The 20,547-nt window shown below is 40.6% G+C and overlaps 1 protein-coding gene and 1 pseudogene across 3 annotated transcripts in view; both read left to right on the plus strand.

Moving 5' to 3' along the window:
• The window catches only part of itchb (itchy E3 ubiquitin protein ligase b), a 28,199-nt gene extending 9,241 nt beyond the window's left edge, over positions 1–18,958 (plus strand). For both annotated transcript variants that reach the window (XM_033628783.2, XM_033628782.2), the window contains exons 4-24: positions 173–297; positions 2,984–3,118; positions 3,554–3,599; positions 3,694–3,875; positions 5,813–6,059; positions 7,021–7,116; positions 8,228–8,402; positions 8,781–8,850; positions 9,000–9,084; positions 9,260–9,388; positions 10,591–10,663; positions 11,333–11,404; positions 12,091–12,179; positions 12,742–12,901; positions 13,029–13,162; positions 13,868–14,008; positions 14,223–14,343; positions 14,515–14,619; positions 15,433–15,529; positions 15,897–15,969; positions 16,298–18,958. In XM_033628783.2, the coding sequence (XP_033484674.2) occupies positions 173–297; positions 2,984–3,118; positions 3,554–3,599; positions 3,694–3,875; positions 5,813–6,059; positions 7,021–7,116; positions 8,228–8,402; positions 8,781–8,850; positions 9,000–9,084; positions 9,260–9,388; positions 10,591–10,663; positions 11,333–11,404; positions 12,091–12,179; positions 12,742–12,901; positions 13,029–13,162; positions 13,868–14,008; positions 14,223–14,343; positions 14,515–14,619; positions 15,433–15,529; positions 15,897–15,969; positions 16,298–16,397 (2,455 nt within the window). In that variant the 3' untranslated portion in view covers positions 16,398–18,958. The remainder of the gene's footprint in view (positions 1–172; positions 298–2,983; positions 3,119–3,553; positions 3,600–3,693; positions 3,876–5,812; positions 6,060–7,020; positions 7,117–8,227; positions 8,403–8,780; positions 8,851–8,999; positions 9,085–9,259; positions 9,389–10,590; positions 10,664–11,332; positions 11,405–12,090; positions 12,180–12,741; positions 12,902–13,028; positions 13,163–13,867; positions 14,009–14,222; positions 14,344–14,514; positions 14,620–15,432; positions 15,530–15,896; positions 15,970–16,297) is intronic.
• Positions 17,070–20,542, plus strand: LOC117258182 (plasma membrane calcium-transporting ATPase 4 pseudogene; annotated as a pseudogene). The gene has a single exon (XR_013491955.1). The product of XR_013491955.1 is annotated as a plasma membrane calcium-transporting ATPase 4 pseudogene (transcript).
• The last annotated feature ends 5 nt before the right edge of the window (positions 20,543–20,547 follow it).

The raw sequence follows: 20,547 nt of genomic DNA on the forward strand, positions 1-20,547 counted from the left end.
GGAAATAGTGCTCACTGAAAAGTCACTGATCTTGAAACAGGATTGGTGAGATACTGGTAAAATCCTGAAAGTAAGACCCTGGAGAGCTTTCTGAATGATATCCTCAGTGAACATCTGTCATCCAGGAGTATCGATGCTTTGGATGTATCAACTGAATTGTTTGTTTCCACAGGATTGTGACTCCATTCAGCAAACTGGTGTTTCGTGTGTGGAGCCACCAGACGCTGAAGTCAGATGTGTTGCTAGGCATGGCCACGCTGGACGTCAGCGACACGCTCAAGTCTAACGACATGAAAAGTGAGTGTATGATACACACACACACACACACATACACACACACACAGAGCTGTTCTACATATTCTTTTCCTTTCCAGCCCACTCCATAATACTGATTTCATTGTTTCTTTCATAATATTATGAGCAAACTCCCTCAGGGTGACCTGTTTTTGCATCTGTGCTTCAAAATAACTTTCATTTCATTGACATTAAACACACAATGTGCTATATTTACAGATGTGTAATGAGACATACATTAGTCCCAGATGACTTTAATTCAAATACTGTTCTGTTACCTGCAGTCTGCAGTGTAGGTAGATTATTTATTCCCAGTGTTCAGTATGTATGTTTAATGAATAAGCAGCATCATAAACTTTCTTCTTACACCATTGTTTCTGCTATGAAAGGGATAGTTCAGATATTTTGAAGTGGGGCTGTGTTAGGTACTTCATTATAGTTAGTGTATTACATACAGTACATGGCAGTCAGTAGACCCCCAGTTTGGAGAAGCAGACAGAAGTGCGGACATAGATGGGTTTTAAATGGGATAGGTTTAGCAGCAAACCTAGAAAATGGATACATCAGTTTAAGTCTATGCTGTTTAAAGAATATTTTCACTGCTTTACCTCTCCATCAGATAGCCCTTTTCCTTTGGTACAACATTTTCTCAGTTGTAGAACCTCTGTATTCCTACACAGCGATTCCAAGCACAACTGTGCCGCGTACTGTAGTTCACCACAGATAGGCTTTTTGGATCAGACTTTTTAGTGGTTCATAAGGAGAACAAATATGAGAAAATAAAACAATGAGTGATTATGACAACGAAACATTGTTTAGTTTGGAGACAAGAGGATACCCAGTGAACTTAATACAAAGGTTATACGGTTGACAAAATGTAGCACCAAAGGAAAGGGCTGTCTGACGGTAAAGAAAAGTGGTGAAATAATTCTCAGTATAGTGTACACTTAATACATTCTGTTGCTGCCCCTCCACACTAGCACATTGCTTAGCTTCCATGGTAGTAATGTTGTTTGCTTCTCCAAACTGGGGGCATGCTGACCAACATCAACTGTGGGTAATGCACTGACTATGCATAAGTACCTCATAAAACCCCACTTAAAAACATCTGAAATATCTCTTTAAGATATATTTTTAATCTGTGTCATCTATATTCAAGCATTGTTGTAGAAGTAAATTTTTGTTTGTAAATCCTCCTGACTGTGGGCCAGATTCAACTAACAGTTATTGCCGGGGGGGGGGTACAGTTTTTAACATGAAACCAAACCCACACTGACTTTTCTCCACTTCAAAACAACCAAGGTTAATGGCACAAGGCATAGCTAGACTACAAGCCAACCTTTGTCTGATCTCAGCTGCCTGCAGTGCGTACAAAGACATGGTGTCATGCCAGATTGTAAAAATGTCATCTTGAAATGGTGTAGGTCGATAAGTGCTCAGGGCTGGAGTGCCATGTGAAACTGTACAACACTCATCCAGGCATTGTTTTCTCACAGTTTTTGTGAAAATATTTGTTCAATATGATCTTTATCTTGTATATGGAGTCTGAAAAATGATACCATGCCTTTCTTTATAATGACATCTTGGATGGTGAATAGTACATGTTTTGTTTAGTGTAGGGGTGTTTCCTTGGGTTTCCAGATAATTCATTAGGGTGTCTTAAAATAGACTATTTGTTTGTTTAGTAGTAATGGCTATTACTGCTCACCAGGTTCGTCTTTCATTTATCTCAAACTGTTATCGCAGCTCCCAGAAATATAAACTGTATCATTTCCTGCACACCACAGGTTTTGGCAGAAACCTGTTTGGTGTGGTACAGGTTGGTGACAAAAATGTTGGAATTCAAAAGATTACTTTATCTAAAATAGTTCCAGGCTGTGAAAACGGTACAGACAGTACTTCAAAGCATTTACAGATATGATTTATGTGGCCTTTTAAGAGCAAATAATAAATCAACAAGGCACTCCACTTCACACTCCTAAAAGAGGCTGCTGTTTTTTGTCATCCCACTTTGCCCTGGTAGATTTTTGGGCTTTTTTCCTCCCTTGGCTTGTTCCTCATAAAGACTCCATTCATTTCCCTGCCCAGTCATTTTTTATGCATGGAGCCTGTCCAGCAGTGCTAATGACTGAGAACTGTGGGTACAAATCACATGTCAAATAGCTGATTGATGTTTCGTGTCAGAGCAAGAAAATATACGCTGATCCCTTTAACTGTATTTTTAAATTACCTGTAGATTTAAACTTGTTTTTTGCGTTTGTTACAACTAAACCCTTGATTATTCCAGCAAGGAAAGACATTCAGCCTGAACAGGAACAGCAGATCTGTCGTGTTGCTCTCATTTATTCAAAGAATTAATTGTAATTTGAGCTACACTGAGCCAAGTAAATGATAACTGTTGTAAAGTGTGGTGCCACTGAGGGCATTAATGCATTTGGTATTTTCTGTGATCCCCAAGTTTCTAGGATGTGAGGTTTAAAGGCAAGGTTAAAGGTTAATTGCTGATCTTAGTTATCTGTTTTCAAACTGCTGTTGCATCTTCCCGGTTTGAATTTGATAAAGTTTGAAGGCAAAATGCATCTTGTCACTGATCGGCTGAAGATGCGCATACATCAGTAATAGCAGGTGATATATTTCATTCGTCATCATCTTAAACTGACCATCTTATGCTTTTGTTGTTTCAATGCAGTCTCTGAGGTGGTGCAGACCTTACAGCTGTGTGCAGACAGAGACCAGTCAGATGTGGTGGGAGATCTGTCTGTCTGCCTGGACGGCATGACTGTCGACCCTGAGATGTTCGCCAAGGCCGAGGCTGATCATCACAGTGAGTCACAGAACAGCCTGTTTGAATATTTGCAAGCTTAGGCTTATTTGTCATGCAAGAAATATAGTTATTTCACTATACTTATCTGGTTAAAAATGCCAGGAAAAACATGACACTGTTTTTCATGCTGTCAGTATCATGTCTTACAGTACATGCCCACTATACACGTCACACTCTCTTGTCATGCTCCCGGCTTTGTCCAGCGAATTAGTCGGCTTCAATACACAATAAATAGGAACGAATTTCTGGTTGCATATGGTGGGTATGCACAATAAGTTGACTGAAGTTCAAGGATGTGGAATAGTCAAGCAAAACCTTTGTATTTATATCAACAGAGTTAAGAACTGTCATATTGACCACATTCTACTGTTTTTTTAATGTGTAAACAGGAACTCCTATTTCTGCTTCATTTATGTTTGTGTGTTTTTACTTCAGGTACATCAAATGGGGAATCACAACCCAATGGCGATCATACCATAAGGTACAGTAGCTATTCCCATCTTCAGTTGAGTTTCACTCAGTTTGTTGTTATTTCATCTGCTTTATTTATCTCCGTCCATTCTCTGTCCTCACAGGCCGAGTAGAGACAGCTCCCCAGCTGTGGACGGTGTCGATCACAAGTCTTCTCCCAGTGGCCGGAGGTCAGCAAACAGCAAGGGGTCTCCTTCAGTGTCATCTGGGGGCTTGAGGCCTCTTCGACCACCCAGGCCCTCCAGACCTCCTCCTCCAACCCCACGCAGACCCACCTCTTCACCAGGTCAGACATTTACTGAAGGAAGGTCCTGCCCTGAACTGTTCTAGACACTTTTCAGCTAAGACGGGGAGGTTAAAAAAGGTCAAACTCTCTTCTTCCTACACTGACTGTGTACTATGTCACTATATAATCAATGTCAAGCAGTTACCCCAAGGCTAAATTGGGGTTGAACCAATCTGGAAATCCATCGGTAAAACAAAAAAACCTCTGGAGGCACAGCCTGGAGTTTTTCGACTAACGGAAGTGCAGGGGGCTTGGCGATCGCTCACGCCCTTCACTTCCAGCGGTGCCCCCAGGGAATCGCCGTGTTGTTTACAAATACTTCGGGTAGAAAACCAGCAGAGTTTAGCTATATATCACATTTTTCACGTCACTGTATCACCGTTTAGACTAATCTGATGTTTGTTAAGTCTATAAACACAATGAATGAACAAACATTACTATTTCTGTGTGCACGTTTTGTTTGTAATTAATAACATGGTTATCGTAGATTGGCTGGGCTAACCGTTAGCTGTTAACGTTAGCCGTTAGCGGTATCTGTAATAGCCATAGACTGTATAAAAATAAGGTAATAACTCAATAAATGGTCCGTGAATAAAATATTTTTTCCAGCGGATATCTTAGTTACAACATGATTGAGCTAGCAAAGCAGTTTTGTGTTGCTATGTGTGGTATTTATTCAGTTATGGGAAATCACAATGTCTAGAAAGCATCAGTGGCTGCAGCTGACAGGGACAGTTAGCAAAGCTAACATCAGGACGTCATCTGTTAAAAGCCTCCCGTTGTCGGATACGACATGAAACTACTCCAGTTAGCTCAATCATGTTGTAACTAAGACATCCGCTGGAAAAAAAAAATTTTTTTCACGTTGACGAGACAGCATTTTGGGTGGAGCAGTCGCTATGGACGCGGAGCTTGCTGTTTCTGTAGGTACACATTTCCTGGGGACACCTGCACGTCTCGGCCACGCCCCCTCCATTGTGATTGGCTAAAGCACCGCATTGTTCAAACTCAAAGCCCCGCCCTTCCCCCCTCTGTAGTCGTCTTTCACACAGGGCTGCCGACAGATTCTACAATGTAAATTGCAGAATCTGTCTTGAGAGATTAGGGTTGGACTAACACTTGACTTGACTCACACACACACTGACATTTTTTATGCAGCCGGGTTACTTTAATATGAGCCGTATACATTCAAGGCAACACTGAGGAGCAGCACAAATAATTGTGTCAGTGGTTATATCTGTTAAGGGAAAGAAGGTCTCTCATCACATCTACTGGTGTTCCTTTGCCTACTCAAGCTGCAGAGCCTGCCTGACGTGATAAACAAAAATGTTTTTGCATGTTTTACTCATGTTTGTTACTCTGTAATTGCTGTCTTATGGCCTTTGCACAGCAAGTACAGGTTTTACGTATGTTTTTATTAATTCATCATCCTTACGCACAGAAATCTTGCACACTGAGTCAGATGCGTTTTGTTGTTCTGTTTGTTGCACATATTTGCAATATGAGACAAAATGTTGCCAAGCAGTGAAGATGAGTCTGTGGTCCTCTTACTTTCTGAAAATAGAAAAAGAAAACCAGATAAGGCGTCCAGAGCAAGGAGAGTTTTACCTGCTGATAAAGGAGCTGCACAATAGATACATTGCTAGCAGTACTGGAATCACAGATTAAAACGAAAACCACAAATTTCAGTGATCCAGTTGATCCTGAACAGCAGCTGGCAGTACATCTGGTAGGGACACTCCAGGAAATACGCAGAAAATGGAATCTGTGCCAAAACTTCAATGAAGGACGAAAGTTTTGGAGTCGGTGTCTAAATGTGATTGACACAATGTGTGGTCATATTGGGGGTTTTTTTGGTCGTTTTTTTAAAAATACATTTTTGGTGTGCAAAGGCCTTTAATCTTATCTATGATTTAACTCTCTAATTCTTGTCTCAGCATCTTCCAGTAACGGCTCTGCACCAGCTGATGGCAGCGATGGTCAGTCTGGATCTGATACACCGGTGCGAGCACTAGCCACAGTACTGTCATCAGCCCGAGAATCAAGTCCGTCGGCGGGCTCAGACAGAAACTCCCCTCCGGCCGCCAGCTCTGGAGCTGCAGCAACCAGACAGCCAACCAGCAGCATCACCCCTGCTGTCACTCCAAGGGTCCCTACTGTCAACACTGGACCGTTGCCCCCTGGGTTAGCTCACTTTTTTTAATCCTTGCAGAAGAACTGAGAAGTTAAAGAATATTGCAAACAATGTATGTATTTTTTTGACACAAATATAACTATTGTAAGTTTATAAACATGGAAGAGTGACCAGTATCAGCTGATCTCCCAGTCTCACACTGAGCAGCAGCAATATTATAGTGACCCAAGCCAAACAACTCATTATGTTTTGCTATGTTGTGTAATGAATTGAGACAAAGAAAGGAAGACAGGAGCTGCAGCTACAGAAACACCAACTTCATCAACAGAAAGTTCAAGAAGAATCAAGGATCAATGTGTTGCAGAGCAACTGGGTCATTGTTGAGCAGAAAGTAAAGTCTGTCAGATTCTGGAAGAGCATTTACCACCAGCCCAACAAAATACAGCAATAAAGCAAAGTTTAGTGAATGCTTATCAATCCCTGAAGCCATGTAGGGATAATTTGAGGTGTGCACACGAATAGCACAAGGATGTGCGAGGACAACAATGAGGATTGTTGGATTACTAGTTGGTTTGGTTTAGATATCACATCAAGCCTTCACTGAAATCCATAATGAGATATTGAAGAAAAACCCTCATTAACTATGGCAACAAGCAAAAGTGACAAATGTGAAGACAGAGAAATGTTTTAGACTGATGGTGTATCATTATGAAAAGTAAAGGATGACATGTTACCTTTTGTCTGTAAAACACAACACGGGTGTGTCTGAGCATTGATCATTACTGTAGCTGTCACTAACTCACTCCATTATCATCACAGTGTTTTCCCTGTTGTCTCTCTTTGGTTTCATTTACACTCTAATTCCCTAAGTATCTCTTTCAGGCGGTTTTAGTGCCGTCATTGTGATGACATCATGACCTTCACTGCCTATTTGCTGCTTTTGTAATAGGATGACTGGAGCCGTGCAGCATTACCTAATATCCTTCATTTTATTGCTGTTGTTTTATCTAGATGGGAGCAGAGGGTGGATCAGAACGGCAGGTTGTATTTTGTCGATCACGTGGAAAAGAGAACAACGTGGGAACGCCCTGAACCTCTGCCCCCTGGGTAAACAGTCCTTCCCTTTTGATCTGTCTTTTCTTAGACTCAGAAAGTACTTTTGTTTGAAGTTTTAAGTTCATTGGCTTCTATTCATAGGATAGGATCTATTTTTAGATCAAATAAGAGGGTTTCTCCATCTTATAAGATGTGGTTACTAGACACTGGCTCATGCCCTGTTTTAAGATTCTGACTATGTAATCTAGATATATTGTTAATTGTAGTTGCTGCTGTTCCACCAACTTGGATATTTTCTCACACAAATCATCGAAGCTTTGTTAAACACTCGTACAGAATCATCAGAATTCAGAATGAATTAGTCAAGATGCTGGCAACAAGACAGGCCTGCATTTGATCAGTTACTACGTGTGGAGGTTTGTTTATATCTTGTGCTCTACTTGCATGAGTACAAGGACGTACATGTATGAGGATAAAGGGTTCATGCTACAGTTGGTGCCAAGAAATGTGGCAGTGTACCAGTAAAGCATTGAGCGGGTGAACATGGATGTAAATAATGTAGGTTTCAAAATAGAAAAATATTGTAATTGCCAAGTGTTTTTTTTGAGATTGGAGGTTCTACACTTTTGTCAAGGATATCAACAGTGTATTTGGTGAGAAACTAATTGCAGACATAAAGTCATTTCGTAGGCAGTTTGTCAAAGTTTTTGTTGCTCTTTGTCTTGTTAAGTCAGTCCACACAGGAGTGATGGTCATTCTTGGCTGGACTGTCTCCTGTAATTTTCTGAGCCCTGATCCTGTGCCCTGTTCATCTGCTAGATTCCTAATTTACGTTATTCTTAAACTGTGTCACGTTTACTTATCAATACCTTTTCCAACCCCCCCCATTTGACCTAGTTGCGTTTATGTTGAGTCACCCTTCCTGTCTTCCTTCACAAGTTAGCTCATTTTTACTGCCTATTTCTAAGACTTTATTGGCATGGTTGGTCGTCTAATATTTTATTAAGCTGTATACAGAATGTAGATTTTTAAACTCCACTAACAGTATTATATTTGATCAGTTGATGTACAGATTGCATGATGACTTTGAGATTTTTTAGCCAGTCTACCAATAATCACTCTTTCCTTTCTCCCCGTCTTCCCTTATTTTATTTGTCTTTAGTTGGGAGCGTCGCGTCGACCAGATGGGGCGGGTCTACTTTGTCGATCACATCACACGAACCACCACGTGGCAGCGCCCCACAGTGGAGACGGTGCGTAACTACGAGCAGTGGCAGCACCAGCGGAGCCAGCTACAGGGCGCCATGCAGCAGTTCAACCAGAGGTTCATATTTGGGGTGAGACGTCCTCTTTGTAATGTGACACTGTGTGGTAACGTGGGCGGTAATAAGTTGGAATGTGGTGACTTTTATTGAAACCAGCCCTCCAGTTGTCCTGTGATGACACAGACGTGTTTCATGTCCATGAGTCTATGAGATTTAGTTGTTTTTGCTGAGAATGAGTTTTTACTTATTACATTGAACAGCCAACTGGCTTAAAGTTGTTACTTTGGTTCAAGCTGATATTTTTCTTTATATCTGACTTCTCCCTCATGATATGTCCTATAACTGAAGTCACTGCAGTTTGTTTGTTTGTGCATCAAATCACAAAACACTGTAGCTGTCCTTTAGGTGCTTTTTGATTCATATGAGTGATTGTGATTCTCTGATGTGTAGCTACAAGACCAGGTCACAGCCACTCAGAATAAGGAGTTCGATCCTCTCGGGCCTCTGCCACATGGATGGGGTAAGAGCTTTATGACTTTTCGACTTATTTATACTTGACAAGTGAGCACCTAAATTGCCTTTTTTTTTTTTTTGTGAGTGTATTCAGGTTGAACAATCGACTGACTGTTAAGCTTTTGTTGTTGTTGTTTTGTCACTGTGCCTTTTCAGAGAAAAGAACAGACACAAATGGCAGAGTTTATTTTGTACATCACCCTACGCGGTCAACACAGTGGGAGGACCCTCGAACACAGGGGTTAGTTTGCATATTCCTCTGCTGTCCCTTCAGATAACCTGCACATCAGATGGAAATTACAGTTCAGTGCATTTAGCACTACACTTGGATATGACATACATTCATTTGCTGTGTCTTTGTTTGGTTCTTCTGATGTGAGACGTCACTAAATGTTGATCTTATCTAATTTTGTCAGGTTGCTGAATGAGAAGCCACTTCCAGAGGGCTGGGAGATGAGGTTCACTGTAGATGGTATTCCCTACTTCGTAGACCACAACAGGAGAACGACCACCTACATCGACCCTCGCACTGGAAAATCCTCGCTGTATGTCGTTTACCACTTGGTTTTCTACTTCCTACAAAATCTCGAGACAGACACAGCAGTGTTATTTTGTGGTTTGAAGAGGCATCAAGTTATCTGTGAACTTTGTTGAACATAAGTCAATAACCATCAAGTATTTAAAAAAAAAAATCCCACTTTCACTACTGATGAAGAAGAAGTAGAATATTTTTATATTGTTTGGCTCTAGATTAAGGCCTCGAGGCATCAAATTGGTGTAACAAAGGACTTCTAATAGCACCATAATGTTTTTATATTCATGTTTCCTGTTTTCAAAAGACATTCTGAGGAATTAGGAAATCACTAACAGGTTGAACAGATGAAGACGGTTCAGAGGAAGTGAGTACACGAATAAATAAAAAGCTAAATCACAACAGTGTCCCTTAGGAACTGGGATGATCAAATTTATTTAATGGATTAGGATGGAATTTCCTTTCCTTTCCTTTCCTTTTTTTATTTTTTTTTTGTGAGGGTAGGAAAAATAGTAAAACATGTATACTAGTAGCTCCTCTGTAACTGTTATACCTTGGATACACGAGACTGACTGGCAGTAACATTCTGGCTTTAGTCTGATATGTGCTTCCAACCAGAGAAAACAACAGTGCTTCTGCCATAATGTTATGAATTAACTTAAAATGAACTCTTACAGCTGGAGATGAGACTTAATATTTACTTTAATAAGTATTTTGCTTGTATTAACATGTATTTGACACTTATATTATTGGTACAGCAGCAGGTAGCTTCGTTCTACCAGGTAGTTCTGATTATGCAGAGCTTTAGCTAAATACATCCCCGCCTCTGAAATCCCTCTTTATTTTTAGAACTTGTGACGCATTTTCCTGATATGACTAATGGATCACCTAGTCTCTTTGCTTTCATTCTGTCATTCTCACAGATGGAACTCCTCAGCTGAGTCATGATAATAACTTGTGAGCATAACATGAGTTGAGAGTAATGACTTTGCTTTGGTTCCAGTGGTGGAAAAACCAGTTTGGTGAATGAGAGTAAGACTGTGACAGTATGAGCTGACAGGGGTGGTAACATACTGGCCAAGTTACCTTAACATATATGTACTATAATAATAATATAATGTATTTAGATGTGGGATAAAAACAAGTAAAAACAACATTTAATATGTTTTAAGGTATGAAAACATATTAAAACTCTGTGCTTCTTTTGCCTTCCAGTGAAAATGGACCTCAGATCACCTACGTTCGAGACTTCAAAGCCAAAGTACAGTACTTCAGATTCTGGTGCCAGGTAAGAGTCGTGAACAGTTAACAGTTTGGCAGGATTACAAGTTATAACCTGTTTTCTCATATAAACTTCGGACAGTGTCCAGAGAATCAGGTCTGGACATTGTCCTGAGTTTCCCTCACACATGCAGCATACAGCAGGAGATTGTCTGTGTCTGAAGCGTTCTCAGTACGTTGTTTGGTTTATGCAAGGAGTGGTGCCTGGGTAGTGTGCAGGAGGCAGGACATGATACAAACCACAGTCATGTAGCCAGTTCGTAATTGGTTCATAAACAACCAAGTCTTTTGCCGTTCCAACTGATTCAGACATCTGTGTTCCCACATGCAGCTTCTCCTGGTGATGTCTAGATAATTTCAGGTTTGCAGTGCATGTGTGAAAGGGGCTATACTTAAGTAAAGGTCTCCTTGTGCACATGTTTCTTTCCCTGCTGTATGATTTAGGAAAAGTACCATAAGCATCAGTAGACTGCTTCATTTTATGCCCTGTTTAGAAGGGGCCATTTTGAGCTTTTGTACAGGATGTTGAAAGTAATTTTGAGTCTTGGTGTTTGTGGCACACAAATGCAAAATCCAGTCCCCCTATGGTGCCTATACACTGTGAGATAATATGTGCTGTCACAGCTAAAAGCAAATTTGACCGCTAAATGCTTCTGACATTTTCCCTTTTCTCCAGCAACTGTCAATGCCTCAACACATCAAGATCACTGTAACCAGAAAAACTCTGTTTGAGGACTCCTTCCAGCAGGTAAAGAGACCCACGCAGTCACATCCATGTTTTAATTGTAGTTAATGCAACTTTATTTTATTTATTTTGGTAAATTCTCAGTGAATTGTGGTCACACTGTCAAACTAGCTGCGCTGATCGAATATGAATCAAGATCCTGTTACTGCATCACCTATTTCTCGCCTCAGATGTTTTCGGAAACACATTTTAGTGTACTGTTAAGCTGTAAAATGAGAAAGTTGGTGACCCGGCCAGCATGTTGGAAACAGTCAACCAAGCACCACCCACCAGCCAGACCAACTTTCTTATTTTACAGGTAAGCAGTACACTAAGTATATTTCTGAAAACATTAGAGGCGAGAGATAGGCATGCCAATAACAGGTAATGTAACAGTAACAGTGCCTCCTTGTTTGACGGTTTGACCGCAGTTCACGGGGTGACTGACATGATTGACAGCTGCATTAGCAACATCTCGGCTCTGATTGGTTGTTTTTGATGCGCCATGGTCGATTTGAATACAATGAGGTTAGAGGCAGTACGGAGAGGAGGAGGGACTTGGATTCTTTCACAGACTGTCTCATGAACTTCTTTTAGAATATAGTGACAGTTTCAGCAAATACGACAAAAGTTATACACATAAAAGTTACCAACTGTAGCTTTAACAGTGACTACATCACTAATCTGTCACTACATTGTCTCTATTTTAGATAATGAGCTTTAATGCTCAAGATCTGCGAAGGAGACTATGGATCATCTTTCCTGGAGAAGAAGGCCTTGATTACGGAGGTGTTGCCAGGTAAGTAAGAACATTGCTCAGCATAAATTCTTCTAAATATGTGATCACACTTGTTGAGCAAAATGTGTTACTGTGTCTCATAAATTGTATGTTTGTAGCAGTTGCTTTGGCCTGCTTCTATCTATTTATTTGGATATTTTTTAATTCATTATTTCTTACCAGTAATTTTTGAGTTTTTGCAACTAAATGAATTGGCATATATTTATATTTACTTGTTTATTATATTTACTTAACATTTTACTTCACCACAACCTTTGTTGCAGATGTCTTATTTAAGTATTTTTTAAGAGGAGGATTTTTCTCAAATATTGTAGCATGATTTTTCTGAAATTTGTTCCTGCTTTTGGTTCCTAAGAGGCTGATCTAGGCTTTAGTTGTATTAGTTGATTTTGGCAATTTCCCTGATACATTAACAGCATTTCTTGGATAATTTCACCTCTTTTATTTAAATCTACACTCAATAAAATGCTCCCTACTGTTTAATATGTTAGCAAACTGCTGATTAGTTGGCGATGTATGTGGTACTATCCTTTTCTTATATGTGTGGTCTTCTCTCTTACAGGGAGTGGTTCTTCCTGTTGTCCCATGAAGTGTTGAACCCTATGTACTGCCTGTTTGAATATGCCGGGAAAGATAACTACTGTCTCCAGATCAACCCCGCCTCCTACATCAACCCTGACCACCTCAAGTATTTCAAGTTCATAGGACGCTTCATTGCCATGGCAAGTTGTTTGTTTTAGTTGTTTATATTAATCAGTATGGCAAGAAAGATCATTGTCTGAGTAGTTTTAGAATTTAGCACGGAACAAAGTACAACAAGTAAGCGGTTTGTGTGTTTCTGTCCCTCAGGCTCTTTTCCACGGCAAGTTCATCGACACTGGTTTCTCACTGCCATTTTACAAGCGCATCCTGAACAAGCCATTGGCCCTCAAAGACCTTGAGTCTATAGACCCGGAGTTCTACAACTCCCTCATGTGGATCAAGTGAGTACACAGAGCCATGTGGACACCAGCGTGAGAGAGGTGGTAGTGTTAGAGCAAGATAAACAATATAGATCCTTCTTATTCAAGGTTCATTTATTGTCATTGTACAACACAGGATTGCACTACGAAATGTATAGTGTTTGTGGATGATGCACTTTCCTGATGTCTCACAATGGCCAGAAGATGTACATTAGTCACAAAATCAATGGTTAATCCAGGTTAAGTCTTTAGCCTTCGAGCTTGTGTCTGTGTCAAGTCTGTGAAAGGTTTCGGACAACAGAACTTACCTTCATTGCTGGTAAAGTTAAGAGGAAGATTATGGAATTTCAGCAGCGGAGACTCGCCTGAAATAAAAACCACCTTTTGCTAACATCACAAGCTATCAGAGTCTCATTTATCCAGTATGTGCTCAGTACTTCCTAACACACGCATTTTCACAAAAAAAACCTTAGTGTTGGACTAATTTTTACTTTCAGTTCAGTTCAGTTTTGGATAATAAGGTTTTAGAGAAAATGTGTTCAGGACGTGCTGAACATACGACTGGATAAATGAACCTTTGATTATACTACAACTTCTCGTAACTTGTTAATTTTTGATTAACGTGCTGTGAGTCCGCCACGTCTGTCAAATACCCATTTTTTGTGAAAGATGTCGTTGGAATAGATGCCATACAGTTGTGCTGTAACTGTCCGTGCTGCTCTTTAGGGATAACGACATCGAGGAGTGTGGGCTGGAGATGTTCTTCTCTGTTGACAAAGAGATCCTGGGTGAAATCTCCACCCATGAACTGAAACCAGGAGGAGGAGACATCCAAGTCACTGAGGAGAACAAGGAGGAGTACATCAGGTGGATTACTGTTTTGATTTGGTTATTTTAATTCAGCACATAATAATTCATTGGTTAGGTTGGCGTTACTTTTTTCCACACATTCATTAGGCTAGACTGTAGTTTTTCTGAAAATTAAGTTCATCGTGAAGCTCACTGTTAGTGTCATTTTAGTGTTTTTGAGCTTAATGAAACAGAGTATAATACCACAGTGTGTGTGTGTCTCTGTCTCCAGGCTGGTAGCAGAGTGGAGGCTGTCGAGAGGAGTGGAAGAGCAGACCCAGGCTTTCTTTGAAGGCTTTAATGAGGTCCTCCCTCAGCAATACCTGCAGTACTTTGATGCTAAAGAGCTTGAGGTACGGATGGACTGATGGAAACTTATGTGTCATGGGTTGCACAAAAGAGACTGACATCTGGAATACACACACTGTGCTGTAAATTGGGTTGTAAAAGATAAGCTGAATTCACTGTAACAGCTTTCTGTTTCTTTTTTTATTTACATATGAATAACATGTGTCCTGCTACAGGTGATGCTGTGTGGTATGCAGGAGATCGACCTTGCAGACTGGCAAAGAAACACCATCTACAGACACTACGCTAGAAGCAGCAAACAGATCGTCTGGTTCTGGCAGGTCAGTTTACATCAGCAGCAGTCTCTTAAACTTTCTAATGTAATGTACAGAGACATTAAGGATATATATACCTATATTGTCTCGAAAACAGTTGATTCCATACAAAGGTTTAGATCAGTGATCACATGACTGGTCTGTTATGAGCTATGATTAAGTGTTGTTTTAAAAACTTTGGCGTATATATGGGCGGGAACTGACTTCCATTTATCTGCTGCTCTGACTGAAAATACTGATTATCTGAGAGCAGTTTCCCTACATTTAGCCGAGCAGTCACCTCCAGCTGATACCCTGGTCTCTAGCATTGACCAGTGAGGTGGTGGTAATAATTTGTGAACCTGTTCACAACATGCTCAAGAAGTAAACCCAGTAATCCTCTGAGTTAAGAGTTAAATCTGAGAATCGTGTGAGGCAGCACTTAAAAAAAAAAAAAAAAGCTCAAGGTCATACTTTGTGATTCCTTTGACAAATTCAAGAAAATATGGCAATGTTTGTGGACTGTGCTAAAAGTTAACTTATGTGCATCTGTGGGCACATTACGCTTTGCTGCTTTCAGCACTGATTTCCATGAGAAATCACCAGTTTTCCCCTTTTTGGTTATACATTTAATATGCCTGTTATTATTAGTAAAAAAATAAATAAATTCCCTTTCCCTTTTCCATTTCTTTTCCCCTCCTATTCCCTTAACACATCTTTCCCTACCCACATTCCTTTATTTATGTTGCTGTGTACTGCACATAATTAACATATGTATAATTGTATAATTTTCCTGGAGACTTTTCAGTGTTTTAAACAGCATGCCACTTTGTCCTGCAGTTTATTAAGGAAATGGACAATGAGAAGAGGATGAGGCTGCTGCAGTTTGTCACCGGTACCTGTCGCCTGCCTGTAGGAGGCTTTGCCGACCTTATGGGTAATTATTAAATATCAATATATAACCATTTAAAGCGTTATTCGCATGGGATTAGTATTACCAGGGGACCTCAAGTAATTTAGAAATTAACCCGCATGTCTGTGTTTTGTGCATGGGTTATTGAAGTCTGTATTTCATTCAAATGTACTGGTATTATCCCCTGGTTATGATGCAGTCATTTATAACTCCACTCTACACAACACAGAAACAGTACAGCGCACCACTAGTGGTGATTTACAGTGTTTATCTCCTTTTTTTTTGTGGCCCACATTATCACATGTCTCCGGTCTCATCTTCGGATCACCGTCATCATTCTGGTGATGGTGTGATTATTCTAGCTCCAACTGACCTGTCTTTCACTCTATAGGAAGCAATGGTCCCCAGAAGTTTTGTATCGAGAAGGTGGGAAAAGAAAACTGGCTTCCCAGAAGTCACACATGGTGAGTTCATGCAAGCTACCCTAGAACCCACAGCAGATTGACTCAGTGTGGGTCAAACCTAACTTGTGAGTTAACTAAGCCTCTGTCTGACCAAGCCTGTTTGTAGCACGTCATTGTTGGAAGCTGTAGTGTTTCACGCTTCAGTTTGGTTGGTTTGCTTGACTAGTTGTTATAAGTGGAGACGTAATCCCAGTCATATATAAAAGACCGGACAGCACAAGGATTTTTGGGTAAAGGAAAATGTAGTTCTTCATGGGTCTTAAACATCAGAGAGGAGTCCCACTAAAATACAGTTTATTTATTATTTTTTTAAATTTTGCTTTCCCAGCTTTAACAGACTGGACCTGCCACCCTACAAGAGCTACGAGCAACTGAAGGAGAAGCTGATGTTTGCCATCGAGGAGACAGAGGGCTTCGGACAGGAATGAGAAAAACCAGGAGAAGTGTGAATAGTGGGCACGGGAGTCTGAAGGAATTAAAAACCACCAGTGTTCAAATCAGGGAGCCCCTTCAGACAAAGTGGGCTTTTTCATGTGTTTCTGCTCATGCATGCATGCACACACCTGTATGGTACTTCTATGGGTGCGTGCGTGAGACTGTTGCCTGCATGTTGTTGCAAAAGAACTGGGATTCGCATCTACCGTGTACACCATGCTCGAAGCGGGCCTCTCAATGCTTGATTGGTATGTGCAAAATTTTGTATTCCTTTCAACCAAACACAGAAGCTGCTCTCATCTGTCAGAATGTGCGGCAAATTATGCATGGGATCCTGAAAAGTCACCCTCCATGACGTCTGTTTAATCAAATCAAATTTTATTTATATAGCACATCTCATACAAAGTCATCTCAACACACTTTTGCATACAACATATGTGAGTAAAAACAAATTGAGTCTTGAGAGTAATTAATCCCCAGCCCAGCCACCCTCACAGGCACACCCAATCACACATACTCAAAACAGAACACTAGAGAGGTGAGGAAGAAAGAGAGTTTAACCATTAGTGACCATGCAGTCCCTGTCAGGCCAGATCTGCACCTCAAGCTGACCACTGAGTCTGTGTTTTTTGGGAGGCCTCTGTCAAGAGCCAGAGGAAGGAGACATGGCCAGCAATTCTTGTCATGGGTCCAAACGTGGCCGTTGTGGCGAGGCCAACCATGAAGCAGAGTTCAGCTGCTTACTACAGGAGCTGCGCTCACTCATGGATCAAAGAGGAGCAGAAGCAGTAACTAAGATCAGCGAGAGCGATGGAGATGTTAACCGACTGCGTGCCAGACTGAGAACATCACCGGTCGGAGGTTTAGATGGAAACTCAGAGGACATTAACAGAAGAAAAGTTTAGACAGAACAAGATCCCTCCTTAAAAGTCAAAAACCTTTGTGCAGTTAGTGTGGGAAGCAGGATGTGACGCTAATCATCCTGGAGGTGGCAGCGATTATTTCACTAGTCCTTTCTTTCTACAGACTGCCTGATGGTAACAGGCGGTCTGTGCCACTAAACTGGCACAGCGGCTAGGGGCATGGAGGAGGAGGGTGAGGCTGAGACTGGATGCATCAAAGGCGCTGCCATTCTGCTTTCAGTGGTCTGCATTGTCCTGGTTACATCTCTTAACGAGTGGAGCGAAGAGAAGCAGTTCCGGGTCCTCCAGAGCCGCTTAGAGCAGGAGCAGAAGTCCAAGGGGGGGCAGGTGAACAAGCTCATAGTGTCAGAGAGTTGTCGGTGTCGGGGGCATTCCACAAGTCAAATATGGTGACCTCCCTACTGACGGCGTCCAGATTCAGGCAAACGATCTCAAGATTGACAAGATCACGTCAACAAGAGCGTCGACAAAGACCCCATGTTGATGTCATGGAGGGCTCTGGTAAGATGTTGGTCACTGCTGTAGGTGTGAACTCTCAAACTGGAATCATCTTCATGCTGCTTGGTGCCAGTGAGGAGGGAGACGGTGAGAAGAAGGACAAGAAGAGAACGACAAAGGAAAGAGGCAAAAACAAGGATGGAGTCATGGCGGAGATGCAGCCGCTCAACAATGACAGAACCAGAGAAAAACAAAAACCTACCAGAGAAGGAGAAGTCGGTCCTCCAGGGGAAGCTGACCACACTGGCAGGTCTGTTCATGTCGACTCTCACTGTCATGTCTGTTAATGGGACTGCAGTAGTTTTTGGGGCTACAGTCCAATTCTCATAACCAGAAGGGTCACATATTCTTAAACAGTCTCCATAAGGTGTCTTTGACCACCTGATTTCATCTTATTGAAATGCTTTGCATTAAAGCATCTGGTAAATGTCAAAATGTACATTTTAAGGCACAATTGAGAGGGTGTGCTTTTTAAAAAACAGGGTTAACTATTACCAAAAAGCAAACTTTGTTGCCCTAAGATTGTTTGTTGCATCCCCTTTTAGCATCATTCACATCATCATTCCCGATTATATCCTCAAATCTCACACTTTCAGCTTCATCTTTACTCGCGACTAGTGGATCCTTTTTAAAAAGTGAACAGTAACCTGTGACAATATAAGATTATAGCCATGCCATAGTGAATTCATAAAGAGTGCTCCAAATTAACGCTTCAATAACAGACAATCTTGGTGCTGCAAAGAGATTTGGGCAACATGCCTAATATAAGTAACGAGAGAGACAGTTTGGTGTGCCTGGTTCTATAGTATTTGATCTGTGAATCACTTCATGATTGTGAAAAGTGTTGTAGCCTCCATTATTTACAGTGGTGGGAAATGTGGAAGACTTCAACAGAAGTTTAACTGACCCTAGTTTTATAGGGCTGGAGTTTGTACGCTGTCGTGGGAGATGGGACATCTCGAATTAGAGTATTCTGGGAGTATTTTATAAGTTATTCATTGTCATTTGATTTTGCAGATCAGATCCTGAAAGAATACATTTGGGAATGAAGTCGGTATTTTAAGATATTTATGTATTCAGTACTCAAGATGTACTTGACTTAAACTGAAAATTCAAAACAATAAAATGCAAAACACAAGTGGAAAAAACACCAAATGCAAGTCAAACCAAATCTTTTTTTTTCCAGTTTAGGTTTAAAAAAAAACCAAACTTTTATGACATTTTGAATGCATATACTTTACAGAACTCAAAAAGAAACTGCATGTAGCTCCTGATACACATGTAGCATTTAGAGGTGAGTTGTTACCTTGTTTTAACTCTTCATGCCCCAAAGCCCATCACAAAATGAACGGGGAAAATAAATAATGCTCTTAGGAATTTATAAATCGCTGTTAAACAGATGCAGTGTGGTATTAAAACTTTGGTCTTCCCTTTTACATTTTTACCTCTAAGTATTTTCACTTCATAACTCTTTAAATTCCTCTGATGTCATTTTGTTTTTCAGACAGCATATTAAAATTATACATGTGGCTATGTTTTCAACTCTGAAGATGTGTTCAAGTTATGATTTCAGGTAAAGATTCTTATGTTAGTGTTGCTTATGGATCCCGAGAGCTGCCAATTTTAGCAGATTACTGTTCATGATCACAGATGTGTGTGCACGAAGAAATCTCCAGATGCTTTACCAGTGTGGAATCCAACATTAAGTGTGTATGAAAACGTGTTTGGTTTGGATGATGTCACACATCTGATCAGTAACAGAGTTATAAAAGATGATTCATCTTATTTATCCCTATGAAAACATGAAACACTTCATAGTGTGGTTGCTCATTTTGGAGTGTCATTTTGAATTAGTTAAGTACACACTGAAAAGACAAGTGCAGTTACTGAGGAACATTGGATTCAGGTGTTGGTCTGACAAAGCAGAAGCACTTTTAAAAAATATCCCTCCACTTTCTTTTCTTCAGTATTTGGGGAATCCTGTCCTGGTTGTTAGTAACTCTAGGCTCTTTGTTTCCACATGCGTGGTGCGATGGTGTTTGTCGTCAGCCTTCAGGTAGCCTTATTTCCACCCTCATCATCAGGTATCCTTTTTAGCAACTTGATGCGAGCAGAGGTGATTGACCACATGGACTCTCTTGACCCTGCTGTGGAGAAGTAACCAGATCAAGAGGAGTTTGAGATGTTCTATTGAAGAAACTGTACCAGTGTGGAAAAGCTATAAGACTTGAGCTGATCTCACACGGCCTGTTTTGATGGCTAAGTGTGACTTCAGCTGGGATAACAACTACTGAGATAAAGTCAGTGTGATATAACGAATGTATGATGAAAAGTCATTTGGTGAAGTTGCCTCTATACATCTTTGCCTCAGATTGTCCCCCCTTTGATGCAGAGTGTTAATCTGTTAATCTTGTTCTGAGCTGATCACACGTTAAAATCCCAGGAGCAGAGCAGTTAAGCAAATGTGTGAATATCATGAATCACCGCTTCTTCTTTTTGTTCTCCAGAATCCACCATGTACAACTAAACCACTGTCACTCTCCTGTACATGAAAACAAGTTGTAAATGGTGTCAATAACAAATTTTCTTTTGTAAAAGAAAGGTTTTAATAAGAGGTTTATGGTAACACTATATTTTCTTTTCCCTGTTTAATTGCTGATGTACATGAAAGATGTGTAATATAGAAATTGTCACCTTAATAAATTAAATCAAAAATGTGTGT

The sequence above is a fragment of the Epinephelus lanceolatus genome, chromosome 8, assembly GCF_041903045.1.
Source record: "Epinephelus lanceolatus isolate andai-2023 chromosome 8, ASM4190304v1, whole genome shotgun sequence".
NCBI classification, from domain to species: Eukaryota; Metazoa; Chordata; class Actinopteri; order Perciformes; family Serranidae; genus Epinephelus; species Epinephelus lanceolatus.